General features: G+C 42.0%; 1 protein-coding gene across 5 annotated transcripts in view; it reads left to right on the top strand.

Moving 5' to 3' along the window:
* The window catches only part of SMG7 (SMG7 nonsense mediated mRNA decay factor), a 68,013-nt gene that overhangs the window by 13,836 nt on the left and 42,080 nt on the right, over positions 1 to 12,097 (top strand). For 4 of the 5 annotated variants that reach the window (XM_037035280.1, XM_037035283.1, XM_037035284.1 and 1 more), the window contains exon 2: positions 8,720 to 8,859. The exons of the other annotated variant lie outside the window; for it this stretch is intronic. In XM_037035280.1, the coding sequence (XP_036891175.1) occupies positions 8,756 to 8,859 (104 nt within the window). In that variant the 5' untranslated portion in view covers positions 8,720 to 8,755. The remainder of the gene's footprint in view (positions 1 to 8,719; positions 8,860 to 12,097) is intronic. 5 annotated transcript variants of the gene reach the window in all.

Genomic DNA, 12,097 nt, shown 5'->3' on the forward strand with positions numbered 1-12,097 from the left:
GACGCCAGCAGAACCGCTTCCTTTTGCCTGAGGATTTGCTTGTTTCTGTGTTGCGTCTGGGAGACGTGTGCAGTATATCCTGATTTGTAGCCGTGTGGTTACGCCCTTGAATGTAAATCTTTGCGAAACTTCGAAAGGGAATCTTGAGTTGATATCCTTCATTTTAAATTGTTTGGTATGTTGTTTTATGATTTTATTTCAAAATGTTATGAATCATTTTAACCTGATTGTTGAAGGGCTTCTTAATTTCTGATCTAGACCCCTTGGCCGAATGGGTTCCGGACTGGCTGCCAGTCACCTGTAATCTGTCAGGGTTGTCCCAGCTTTCGTGTTTCGGGTCTGGCATTTAAGGCTCCTGTCGAGTAGCAGCAAGGTAGACCACTGCATAGAGAGGGCCTGCTTGGTTTGTGCTTTTGAATTGATTAATGTGCGGCCCATTTTATTTTGTGCCAGACACTACTCCAGACATTGTTTATTAAGTGCGTCCTCACAGCCAGGAGGTACAGACCGTGGGCTTTGTGTTGGAGAAGAGCGGACAGAGAGGCAGCGTGAGAAGGGTTGAGCACCGGCCCCGTGCACCGTGGCAGAGCAGTGGTGGGGGCCCGGGAGTCAGTCTCCAGACTCCATTCTTGTAGCTGCACCTTGTGAGGACTCCGTGGCTCTGGTTTTACGCTCTTATTTGCTTAGTACTGTAGGATTTAATTTTTATTTTATTTTTGTTCTCTAAATATTTACTATTATATAATATGTAAATATTTTATATATGTATGTATAATCTGAACAAACCTTCTTCATCAATATTAACCTTCCTAATGCATTTATTTTGTGTGGGATAATAAGGGAGAGGACAGGGAAGTTTTGCCAGGGAGCTTATCAATGGGAACAGAAGGGGGAGATTGTTTTTGCTTTATATTTGAAATAAGTTAATTTAGACAAAGTTGGCCTGCTGCTCTTTTCTTGTAGTGGTTTTTCCCGCAGTTTCTGCCTTTAGTATTGCTGTGTAAATACGAGGTCTGTACGGAAAAAGTCCAGCCATTGCTAATATAGCAAGAACAGTTTGCATGACATCAATGTCACCTGGCAGCCAAGGAGAGTAGTAGACTGGGCTGCACGTGTGTGACCAGTGACAACTTCACTGTACGAGTCAGTGGGGGTGGTAGATGCCATTGAGTGAGCATTTGTGCTCTGCGGCCATCGCATTCAAAATGGCTGAGCAAGTATAGCACCGAATCTGCATCCAGTTTTGTGTTAAGCTTAAAACATTCCTCCATGGAAACTATTCAGATGATTCCGAAGGCCGCAGCGATGGGCAGCTGGTGATTGGCAGCGTCATCTCAACAACGTGCCACTCATGCATCAGGTCTCCTGCAGAGGTTTTTTGGCAAAACATCTATTAATCACCCAGGTGCCCCAGCCACCCTGTAGTCCAGAGTTAGCACTCTGGCACCTTGGGCTTTTCCCGAAACTAAAATCACCTTTGAAAGGGACAAGATTTCAGGCCATCCATGAGATTCAGGAAAATGCGACAGGGCAGCTGATGGTGGCTGGGAGAACTGTATGAGGTCTCAAGGTGCCTACTTTGAATGGGACTGAAGAGTCATTGTCCTGTGTATGATGTTTCTTGTATCCTCAATAAATGTCTCTATTTTTCATATTATATGGCTGGATACCTTTTGGACAAACCTCGTACTGTCTATTCTCCAGGACCCTTTGGAATATTGAGAACCAGCTACTATGGGAAAAACAATTCTGACCCCTCCTCCCCTCACTAATAGTTCAAGTGGAGAAAGATTTGCCAGTTTTTGTATGTCAAGTACAGAAGATTGGATTGCCTTTTCCTTATTGACTTAGTAAAGTTCCCATATAGAGAGATGTTCAGGCGCCAGCTCCTGACACCAGGAAATATAATTTTGCATGTATGAAATTTAAATTTTAGATAGTACATTGTTTCAAAAGAAAAAACCAGTGTGGCTTTTTAAAAGGAACAAATTACTAAAGCTTTTTTATGTGGCCTGACATCTTTGAATTGATCACTTTTCTTATTTAAACACATAGGCTTCTGAAATGGAGAGAGTAGGACCGGTTAACTTAAAAAAAGGAACAACTTGCCTCTCCTTACCTTAGAGTCTTCTTGTCATGTGACTCCACACTGTCTTTGAAAAGTTTCTTCTTCCAGAAAGCCTTTCTTTGGGTCAGCCTAGAATTTTGTCAGATACATGATCAGATGTTTCTCTTTATTCTCAGAATTCATTCACTAGTCAGATTACCTTGTATTTGTTCCCTGATAGCATTTGAGGACAGGGCTTTCTCTTAATTATCTTGATGTAACTTTAGAGCAATACAGACGCGTTGTAAGTGTTGACTAGTAATGTGTGAGATTGTTCTTATTGGGAAGATTTTTTAAAAAGATTTTATTTATTTATCTTTAGAGAGGAAGGGAAGGAGAGAAGGAGAGAAATATCAATGTATGGTTGCCTCTCGTGAGTCCCCTGCCGGGAACTGGCCTGCAACCCAGGCATGTGCCCTGACTGGGAATTGAACTGCGATCGTGTGTTCCGCAGGCCCGCGCTCAATCCACTGAGCCACACAAGCCAGGGCCTTATTGGGAAGATTTTGAATTATGTGACAGTCTCAGTCAGAATGACATCTCAGTCTTCAAGAAACTGTGGGGTCTGACTTAAGGCAGTGTTAGTCTCCATTGTGATGTCAACAAAACTAAGCCCACTCAGGCAGCTCAGGAAAGAAGCAGAAATTGCTGTCTTTTTGAGCAATGCTAGTAGGCTAAGTAGGTTTGAGGATGGGAGAGTAAGGGGAGACTCTCAGTGAGGCTCTTGGTCACGAGGAACAGAGACCGCTCGGCTCAGGGGAGCATGTAAGGGCTGGGGGACCCAGGCACAGCAGGTATATTCGTTTTTAGTTGCAAAGTACTATAAATTAGGTGGCTTTAAAAAACACTAAGTTATTATCTTACACTTCTGGAGGTCAGAAGTTGGAAATGGGTTCCATTAGGCTGAAATCTAGGTGTCGTTTTTTCGGGTGGTTCTGAGGGAGAATCCATTTTCTAGCTTTTGAGGCTGCGTGCATTCCTTGGCTCGTGGTCCTATTCGCCTTCACAACCAGTGATCTACCCTCAGCTTCCTTCATCACATCTCTGAATCTGCCGCTTCCCTCTTTTCCTTACAAATATCCCTGTGATTGCAGTGGGCACACCGAGCTAATCCAGGGCAGTCTGTTTTCAAAATCCTCAATATAACCACATCTGACATGATATTAGTCCCCTTTGCAATCTAAGGTAATATATTCACAATCTCTGGGGAATAGGGTGTGTGTGTGTCTTTGGGAGGCCATTATTCTGCCTCCAACACCAGCTGCATGGCCTGGACCATGCAACCTTCAAGTTCAGAAGGTGAAGACACTGCTGTGCAGGACCTTGACCCTTTTCATAACTTGTGTCCCTGATTCACCCCTGACACCACTCACTGGGCCGACCACTGACGCTGGAAATTGGATGTCGTTGCTGCCGCTATCCAGGATGGGTTCACCACAGTTCCCTCTTTCTCTCGCTAGATGCCATTTACAGGTGCGGTGGGTATGTTGATTGGTAGTTTGATTCAGGTGTCTGCACCCAGGCTGCAAGGGAAACTGGTAACTATGTAGTGGGAAGTAGGTTCTGCCTTGTAAGTTGAGGGTTTTCATAAAATTAGGAAGGGAAATTCAGGTCCTGGGCTTTAAAGAATGCCAACCAGAGAAAACATAGAAGTACAGTCAAGCATCCTTGGTGTGAGGATTCTGTTCACTTGATAAGTTTAGTGCCATAGGTGCACACATGAGTGAGATCCATGTCTGTTTCTCTTGGGGCCAGCCAGAGCAGGAGTGAAAGTCATGTTCATGTGCTAGTACTTTAACAGACATCACAGCTGAGGTTTGAATATGTGAATTGTTGAAAACTGAGGTCTGTTATACATCATGGAATAACGAAATAAGTGGTTTAGGCTCTGTAATTGTGATGTAGCTGGGTTTGAACCCCAGTTCTAGGACTTACAACCTTTGTGATCTTGGGCAAGTTTCCTAGAAACTCTGAGCCTTTGTTTATTTATAAAATTGGAAAAATAGTAGTTATCTTGGGTTACTATGAAAACCTAATTGGGAATGGTGTATGTAATCTGCTTGTCACTTAGTAGGCCCTCAATAATTATTAGTTGTCTTTCTTTCTCTATGTAGCATGTTAAATGTTATCCTTTCATTTAAGCATCCCCCCCCCCGTCCCATTAATCATGTACAATATTTAAACAAGCCCCGGTGGCACTCAAGAGACTCTCTTATACTTTTGTATTTTTCTCCATTGACTTGTTCACATGTTGTCATTGTTCCCATTCTATCCCATAACAATCATGTTGTGAGTTCCATCTTAAAAGCTCTCTGACCGTGACATCTTCCTCCAGCTAACTGCTTCTCTTTCCTGGATGAAGATGTCTGAACTCAGTTTGTCTCCTCTTTTACAGTGAAGTCAGTCACAGGGCGTCCTTATTCATAACCTCACTTCTCCACCAGAATTGTTCTTAACAAGATCCTCAGTGACTTCCACATTACTAAGTCCAGTACTCAGTACTCAGGCCTTATTTGATTTGATGCATCAGCTGTGTTTATGGTTCTGCCCTCTTCATTGATGCTCTTTCTTCATTTGGCTTCCAGGACACCTCGCCTCTGGCCTTTACTTTTTAGTCTGTTTACTGTTCTCTTACCATCTCTAGCCTATATATGCTGATGAGTCCCAAATGAGTATCTAGTTTAGACCTTTCCTTTAAGTCCCATACTCTTTACCTGCCGGTTACCCTCACCTGGATGTATGGTAATTATCTCAAACTTAGCATTATTGTAGAAAATTAACAGTATGTGCTTATATAATACCATGTGCCAATCACTGTTGTCCCAAAATGGATTTTCCCCTATATCTACTTCTTCCTCTTGTTGGTAAAGGGCAAATCCGCTACTCCAGCTTCTTAGGCTGAAATCTGTGAATCATTTTTGACTCTTCTCTCTTTCTTCCCCACCGCCTTCCTCCTCCTCCTCCTCTTTTTTCCATTCAAACACTGTTGTCAGAGTCTGATCACATTTTAAAATCTCTATTGCTGCCTACTAGTCAAAGCCAGTCATTTCTCAACATAGCAGCCAACTGGAACCTGTTAAAAGCTGGTTAGATCATGTCAACTCTTTGCTCAACATCTCCGGAGATTTCCCATCTCTCAGACCATTGAAGGCAAGTTGGATGACTTAGTCGTCCAGTGGCTCAGCCCCACCTGAATAGGAGACATACCAAGACAGCCTCACTCAGATGTCTCTAGACCTTCAACTGTCTGGATGGCTGTGATAGGTGGGGGAACTGGGTCTCCTCTTTCCACGTGGTCTGTCATCCTCGGCTTCATACCATGGTGATCATATTACAGCAGAGCAAGTCAAAATGTCCAAGTGCTGGTCAAGCCTCAGTTTGTATCCCATTTGCTGAAGTCCAGTTGGCCAAATTAAGTCACATGGCCAATCCCAGGTTAGATGTGTGAAGTGAGTTCTCAAGGGTGCAGGTGCCAGCGTGTACCTGGTTCACTGGGCCGGTAATATTGTATGTAACAGCCTTCTGTAGGCCTGTGATGTGTATCAGGTGCAGTATGTTAATTACTTGGGTGTAATACAGCACCCCTGGAAAATAATAGGAAAATAATTTTGAAAGGAACCTGACTAGATAAAACTGATACCTGGAAATACGGGGCTACCGGTTCTTTGGTGGAAAAGTCATACTTGACTTTTATATGGTATCTTTTATTTTTAAATTCCAGAGACCACCAAGAATTAGAGAATATTATAGTATGATAATAATTTGCAGATTATTTTATTTAGTTAAATTGGACAGTTATCTTAAATATTGTTGCTAGCTCTTTGAGTTAGTTAACTTGTTTCTGTCTCTTGTTACCCCCTACTCCACACTGGGAACTTACACTGTAATTCTCCCTTGTCTACATTCATACAGTGTTTTACATTATGTAAAAGACGGCTTGCTGGTCGTCTTTGCAATCTGATTTTTGTTCCCTTGTTAATCGCCCTTGTTATCTTCAAATCAACTGTCTTGTCATGTTGTTCTATGTCAGTTATTTTTCTCTCATTCTTACCATTTCCAATAAGTCTGGTCTGTGAGTACTTGTATTATTGTAGGTAAGTATGTGCAAGCATTGATAACTTCCTGTGTCTTCATGGGCAGTCTTCCTTTGATCTTAGCCAGAAGACCAAGAAGTGATCTTCATGGGCAGTCTTACCTGACCATTTATATATTGGAATGCTAATTTTATGAAAAAGTGCTTTCCTTTTATTTTCCCTTTCTATTACCTATAAGGCATTTAGGTTATTTATTTTTGGAAGATACGGGGGTTGTTGCAAAGGATGCATTTTAAAAAAGTATTGGGTCCAATAGAAGTAAAAGCCATTATTCTGGCATACCTCATGTAATACGGAAATGTGGATGAAGGTAAATAGCCTTCTGATTGTTAATGGCTTAATCTGAATTTCTTATTTCACTCACCTGGGTTATTTGACTTACCCATGTTCTGTTTGAGGTTTCGGATTTTGTGTATCTGTAAAATTATATAGTATATTGTATATATGCTATGTAGATCCCAGTATGAAGAAAACAAAATCTGATTAAGAGCGCCAAGCAGATGATCATGGTCTTTGCTTGTTGACTCTATAGAGTTGTAGATTTTCCGAACTTAGAAGGAGTTACCTGGGGACCTGGCCCTGTCTGGTGTGGCTCCATGGATTGAGCACCACCTGCGAACCAAAAGACTGCTGGTTCAATTCCCTGTCAGGACAGGTGCCTGGGTTGCGGGCCAGGTCCCCAGCTGGGGACAAGCAAGAGACAACCAATCAGTCTCACACATAAGTGTTTCTCTCCTACTCTTTCTCCCTCCCTTCTCCTCTCTCTGGTAATAAATAAAATATTTTTTAAAAAAGGAAGTATGCTATTCCTAGTTATCAGATGAAAAATCTTTCAAACTTCTCCTGGAAGACTTTTGAAACTTGAGAAAGTTTGAATTTTTAGGGTCTTAGGCTTTTGAGAGACTGGTTAGTCCAAATTAACGTGAGCTGATTCGAGCAACTTGAAGTCTGGCAGGTGCTGGCAGGCACTGGATATACAGGGTTGAATGGCACAGTCTCTGGGAGGAAATGCGTAAACAGGGAGCTTCACTGAAGGGCTTACTGGAGGGGAAGTGGCGTTAAGACGCCCTGGGAGTGCTGGGCTCAGCCAGGGCGCCCTTACAAGAGTTGCTGAGTCTTGAAACAGGAGAGGAGGTAAACCTGACATGGAGAGAAGAGGGCAGGCATTTCAGGTTGCATGGAAGAGTTTGAATACTATACCGAGGGGCAGAATAGCAAGGAACTGAAAGTAGTTTAGTTTGATTGGGTCATAAAGTGTCCAGTGGGGATCTGTGGGACCTGCCGTGCTCTGCTAGGGAGCGTGGTTTTGTCCTGAGTTGTTTCCTATCAGGCTTTCTCTCCAGTACAACCAAAGCCACAGGTGGTTGAATACATGCTTTGAAAGTATGGAGAGAAAGTCCACATAGATGTCTGGCATGCTCCCTTAAGACTGGTGTTTATTGTTTAAAAAGTATGAATAACTTTGTCTTTTTTCTAGAATTATTAGTCTGAGTTCTTAGCTTCAGTTTCCTAATGCATTGAATGAGGATAATAATAGCATTTATTTCTTAGGATTATTGGGAGTGATAATAACCATGATGATGATAGTGACAATGACAATAATAGCTAACTCTTTTTTTGCGGGTTTTCTTACCAAGGAGTGGTTCTGAGTGCTTTATTTTTCTTACCTCATTTACTCCTGAAAGCATCTCAATGAGGTAGGTACTTTTATTATCTCCTTCAAATAAAACTGGGACATAGAGAAGTGATTTTCCTAGGGTTACGTACCTAGTAAGTGGTGGAGCTTGGTTTGAATATAAGATACTTCACTGTATTACATTCCCATTCTATGTATAGAACATGTAACATAGAATCTGTCCCATAAGAATTGCACATGTAAAGTTATCAGTAGTCAATAATAATTACTTAGCTTTCTTGGTCTAAATCTTTGAGTTAGGTTGACGTCCCTAAGAAGCTGCTGTATTTTTCCTGTGGCTGGACTGACCTCTGCACGCCACTGCATGCAGACGGTGCGGCACCCACGTCCATGCTCCTAACCACTACCTTCTGCAAATCTGCCGTCAGCAGATCTTGGGATGGAAGCGGTAGTCCTACCATCTGTACTTGCTTTACATTTTTTGAAGCAATTAAACGTGGTTTAATTGCTTTACATGTTTTTCCTGTGGTAGGCAACCCAGCTGGGGCCAGCCACCTGCTCGTGTGACCTACAGGGCACTCTCACCTTGGTGCTGCGAGAGGCCTGCTGGGTAACTTGTAGTTGTTCTGCAGCGATCACGCTGCTTTCAGGCAGAGAGGGGATCAGGGTCACATTGGTATGTAAAACTAGAATGCTAGAAATACACAAAACAGAAGTTTAAAATGTGTTTTCTAAGAAACTAAATGCAAAAAGGAAAAAAGCTTTGACATTCTTCCTTTGCCTTTGACATGAAATCATTTCACATAAAAGGAAAGTCATTTTTGTCATGGAGTTCCCTGTTGTTGTGGGTTAACTTGTATTTTCCTCCTTTCCTCTATCTAGAGTGTCTTAAAGCCATTCTACCTTAGGAGAAATTGGATGTTCTTGCAGATAGTCATTGTGGGAGAAAGCGTTCCGTTTAAGTCCCAGATGTGGACCGGAAACGTGAAATCAGAAGAGCGTCTGAAATCAAGTAATATTAGGTAGGATAAAAAACACAAGGGTTTCTACATGTTTATGTTCCTTTTAGAGATCTATGTTATAGTATTCATATTCTGTGAACACTAACAGAAGGAGTAGAGACTTTCCGAACCATTTGATACTAACTTACATGGGAGTGGGGAGTGTGAAGGATTTTTTTTTACACGTATGTGGCTTCATAAGAACTTGGGCGTGTGTTTACTTTCTCATGAGCATTTGTATCGTATACTCAAAGGAAGATTTTTAAACGTTTACTAAATTAAATTTAAGAAATTTTTTTATGTATGTCTGAATATTTATAAGCCTAGGGACGTGATTCATCTTGCAGATTATCCTTTAGGGTGAAAATTCCTGTCTTTAGGTTACATATATAGCAGTTCTTTTGTGTGCAGGGAGCATCCGCTCTTGGTCCTGATGGTCAACATGGACACAGGCAGGTGTCCCGGTGTGCTAGAGACGCCCTCTGTAGCCACACGGTGGGTTAGTGACGCTTGTCACAGCAGTTCCTGCTCTCTCCGTTTTGTTCTCACTTTCTTATCTCTTCAACCTACTCCTTTCTCCTGGCTTGTTTTTTTTATTCTAAACATGCTCAAGTCTCTCCCATTGAGAAAAGGGAAGTTCTTTTTACCCCTGATGCCCTGCTGGTTCTCTCCACTGCCCAGTCTTAAGAGTTGACTTCACCTTCTCCCTCTCATTTGTTCACTGGCCCCTACAGTTTGACGTTCTTTCTGGCAAGGCTCTTGTTGACCCTTATTTCATTGCATCTCGCACGCTTTCCAGTTTGTACTGTACGTTTCCACTGCTTTTAATCTTGTTGGCTATTCTTTTTATCCTCTTGTTTTCCACCGCCAGTCTTCTCTTACAGTCACATACGCATTTGACAGTTTGTTCTTCGTGCTCTTCCTGGCTCTTTCTTTCATCTGCCCCTTAACAGTGAAGGTGGGGAGCTAGCTGCCCGCTCTGCCTTTTCGGGCTGTTACATTTACTCTCATGGGTTTACCAACCATCGGTGTGCTGATCTCTCCAGCACTGCATCCTAGTTGTGATGTGTCCTCTGTGCTTGACACTTGTCTCCGGGTGCCTGTGTACACGGCTTCGCCTCATGTACCCAGCTGTCCAAGTTAACAACCTGGGAATGATTTTAGACTGTTTTTTCTGCATTATCTTTTCTTCTGCCAATTTTGCTTCCTGATATTTTTTGGTTCTAGGTTTTTCCACCCATCTGTATTATCACTTCCTCACTTCCATTCTCGTCTTTTTAAAAATCCATTTTCTGTATATCTTATAATCTTTTAAAATAAAGATTTCATTTATTTATTTTTATTTTTAGAGAGAGGGGAAGAGAGGGAGAGAAACATCAGTGTGTGGTCACCTCTCAGGTGGCCCCCACTGGGGACCTGGCCCACAACCCAGGCATATACCCTGACTGGGAATCGAACCAGCAACCCTTTGGTTCGCAGCCGGCGCTCAATCCACTGAGCTACACTAGCCAGAACTATCTTATAATTTTTAATGATGCAATTCTGATAGTGCTGTGCCCCTGCCTAAAACTTAGTACTGGTTTCCTATTAGTTAAGAGACAGAATTTGAGCTCCTTGACATTATGCAAGGCCTCACAGTCTGTGCCGTCTGCCTGACTCTCGCTGGTCCCCTGGAACTTCCTACCTTGCATTCGATGCTCTACTCTCTCTCTTCCTCTTGCTTCCTTTCGCTTTTATTGTTGTGCTGTTTTCTCAGCCTGAAAGAGTCATTCTTTCTCGTCCTTTGGGCTTTCCAAACCAGAGTAGGCTTTTAATTAAACTAGGCACACATGTTTAAATAACATCCACACAGATTAGAGTGGATGTTGTAATAAAGAACATTGGAGTGTTGGGAGAGTAGAAAGTCCCTGACAAACTGTGAAGTGCCGCAGAGAGACAGCAACGTGGCATTTCATTATCCCACTGAGAAGGGACCCGCTGGGGGCAGCAGCATCTCTAGGCGATCTCCTATGAAACCCGGCGGTAGGGCTGCAACACGGTTGACTTTTTTCCGGTTAATTCCATGAGATTTGACGCCTTAGAGATCTATAGATTGTGTTTGTTGTGCAACTGAGTGCATAACATATACTGTACAGTGTTTGGCCTGTTATGTAGCACAGATAATTATGATTAGGTTATGATACTTACGTATAATTGATGGATACTGTTGTCCTCAATACTCCTTAGTACTCTATGGAAATAAGTCAGTAAACTAACTTGAAATGAAGCCCTGTCTTGGCTTTTATTTAAATTTTAAAAAAACCTCTTGCCTTGCCAAAACAAAAACCGGGTTCACCTCTCCCTAGCCGCTGTGAGTTTGGGGGTGTTGGCATCTAGTCCTGTGTCCCAGTCAGAGGAGAAAGGGAAGTGGGAGTTCAGGTGGAGGGCTCTTCGTTGTGTCTACCCCGACGCGGAAGTATCTTCTGTTGTTAAACTGCGAGTCTTAATGTGTCCTAATGACGTGTTCTTGTCGTTTGGTGTTTGTTACCTCGCATTGTTATATAAGGGCTTTTATAGTCAACATGTTAAAATAATCATTAATTTTAGTTCTTTCTTTCTGTAGTGACATTATTTTAAAAATGGTCATGCAATATTACATATTGAAAGCCCCAATTCTGTGAGCTATTACTCGCAAACATTCTAAAAAAAATTTTTTTTATGATCTTGTCGGAGAGAAGGGGCTGCGACATAATGGTTAGGAGTTTGTCTTTGGTACTGAACTGACTGAGTTCAAATGCTGCCTTTGTCACATACTCCCTTGATGACCTTGGACAAGTTACTTACCTGAGCAAACATAGCATAGCTTTCCAGTTGTGAGAGACAGACACTTGGAAGTTGCCCACAACTGTCTCTCCTTGTGTTTCTTCATTTATGAAGTAGAGCAGTGACAGTTCAGTGTGGATTAAATGATTACTTCGTTTAAAGCTCTTAGAACAGTGTCTGGTGGATACTAAGGGCTATGTAGCGTTAGCTATTTTAGTGCCTACCTGTTATATTAGAGTGCATTGTGGATTTGTAAGTCTTGATCCTGTACTCTCCAAGAATATTGTTGCTAATTGTTAGCTTTCAGCATATTTGATTATCATGGACTGTTTCAGATTTACTCAGCATTTCATGACTTCTTTTTATTGCTCGATATAAATATTTAATTTCTCTTATTGTTTACGAATTGAGACAATATATTTAGTATTTTGAAAGCTTTATATTTTTGTAACTATTC

The sequence above is a fragment of the Sturnira hondurensis genome, unplaced genomic scaffold (assembly GCF_014824575.4).
Source record: "Sturnira hondurensis isolate 20B ecotype Veracruz unplaced genomic scaffold, ASM1482457v3 Scaffold0022215, whole genome shotgun sequence".
Taxonomy (NCBI): domain Eukaryota; kingdom Metazoa; phylum Chordata; class Mammalia; order Chiroptera; family Phyllostomidae; genus Sturnira; species Sturnira hondurensis.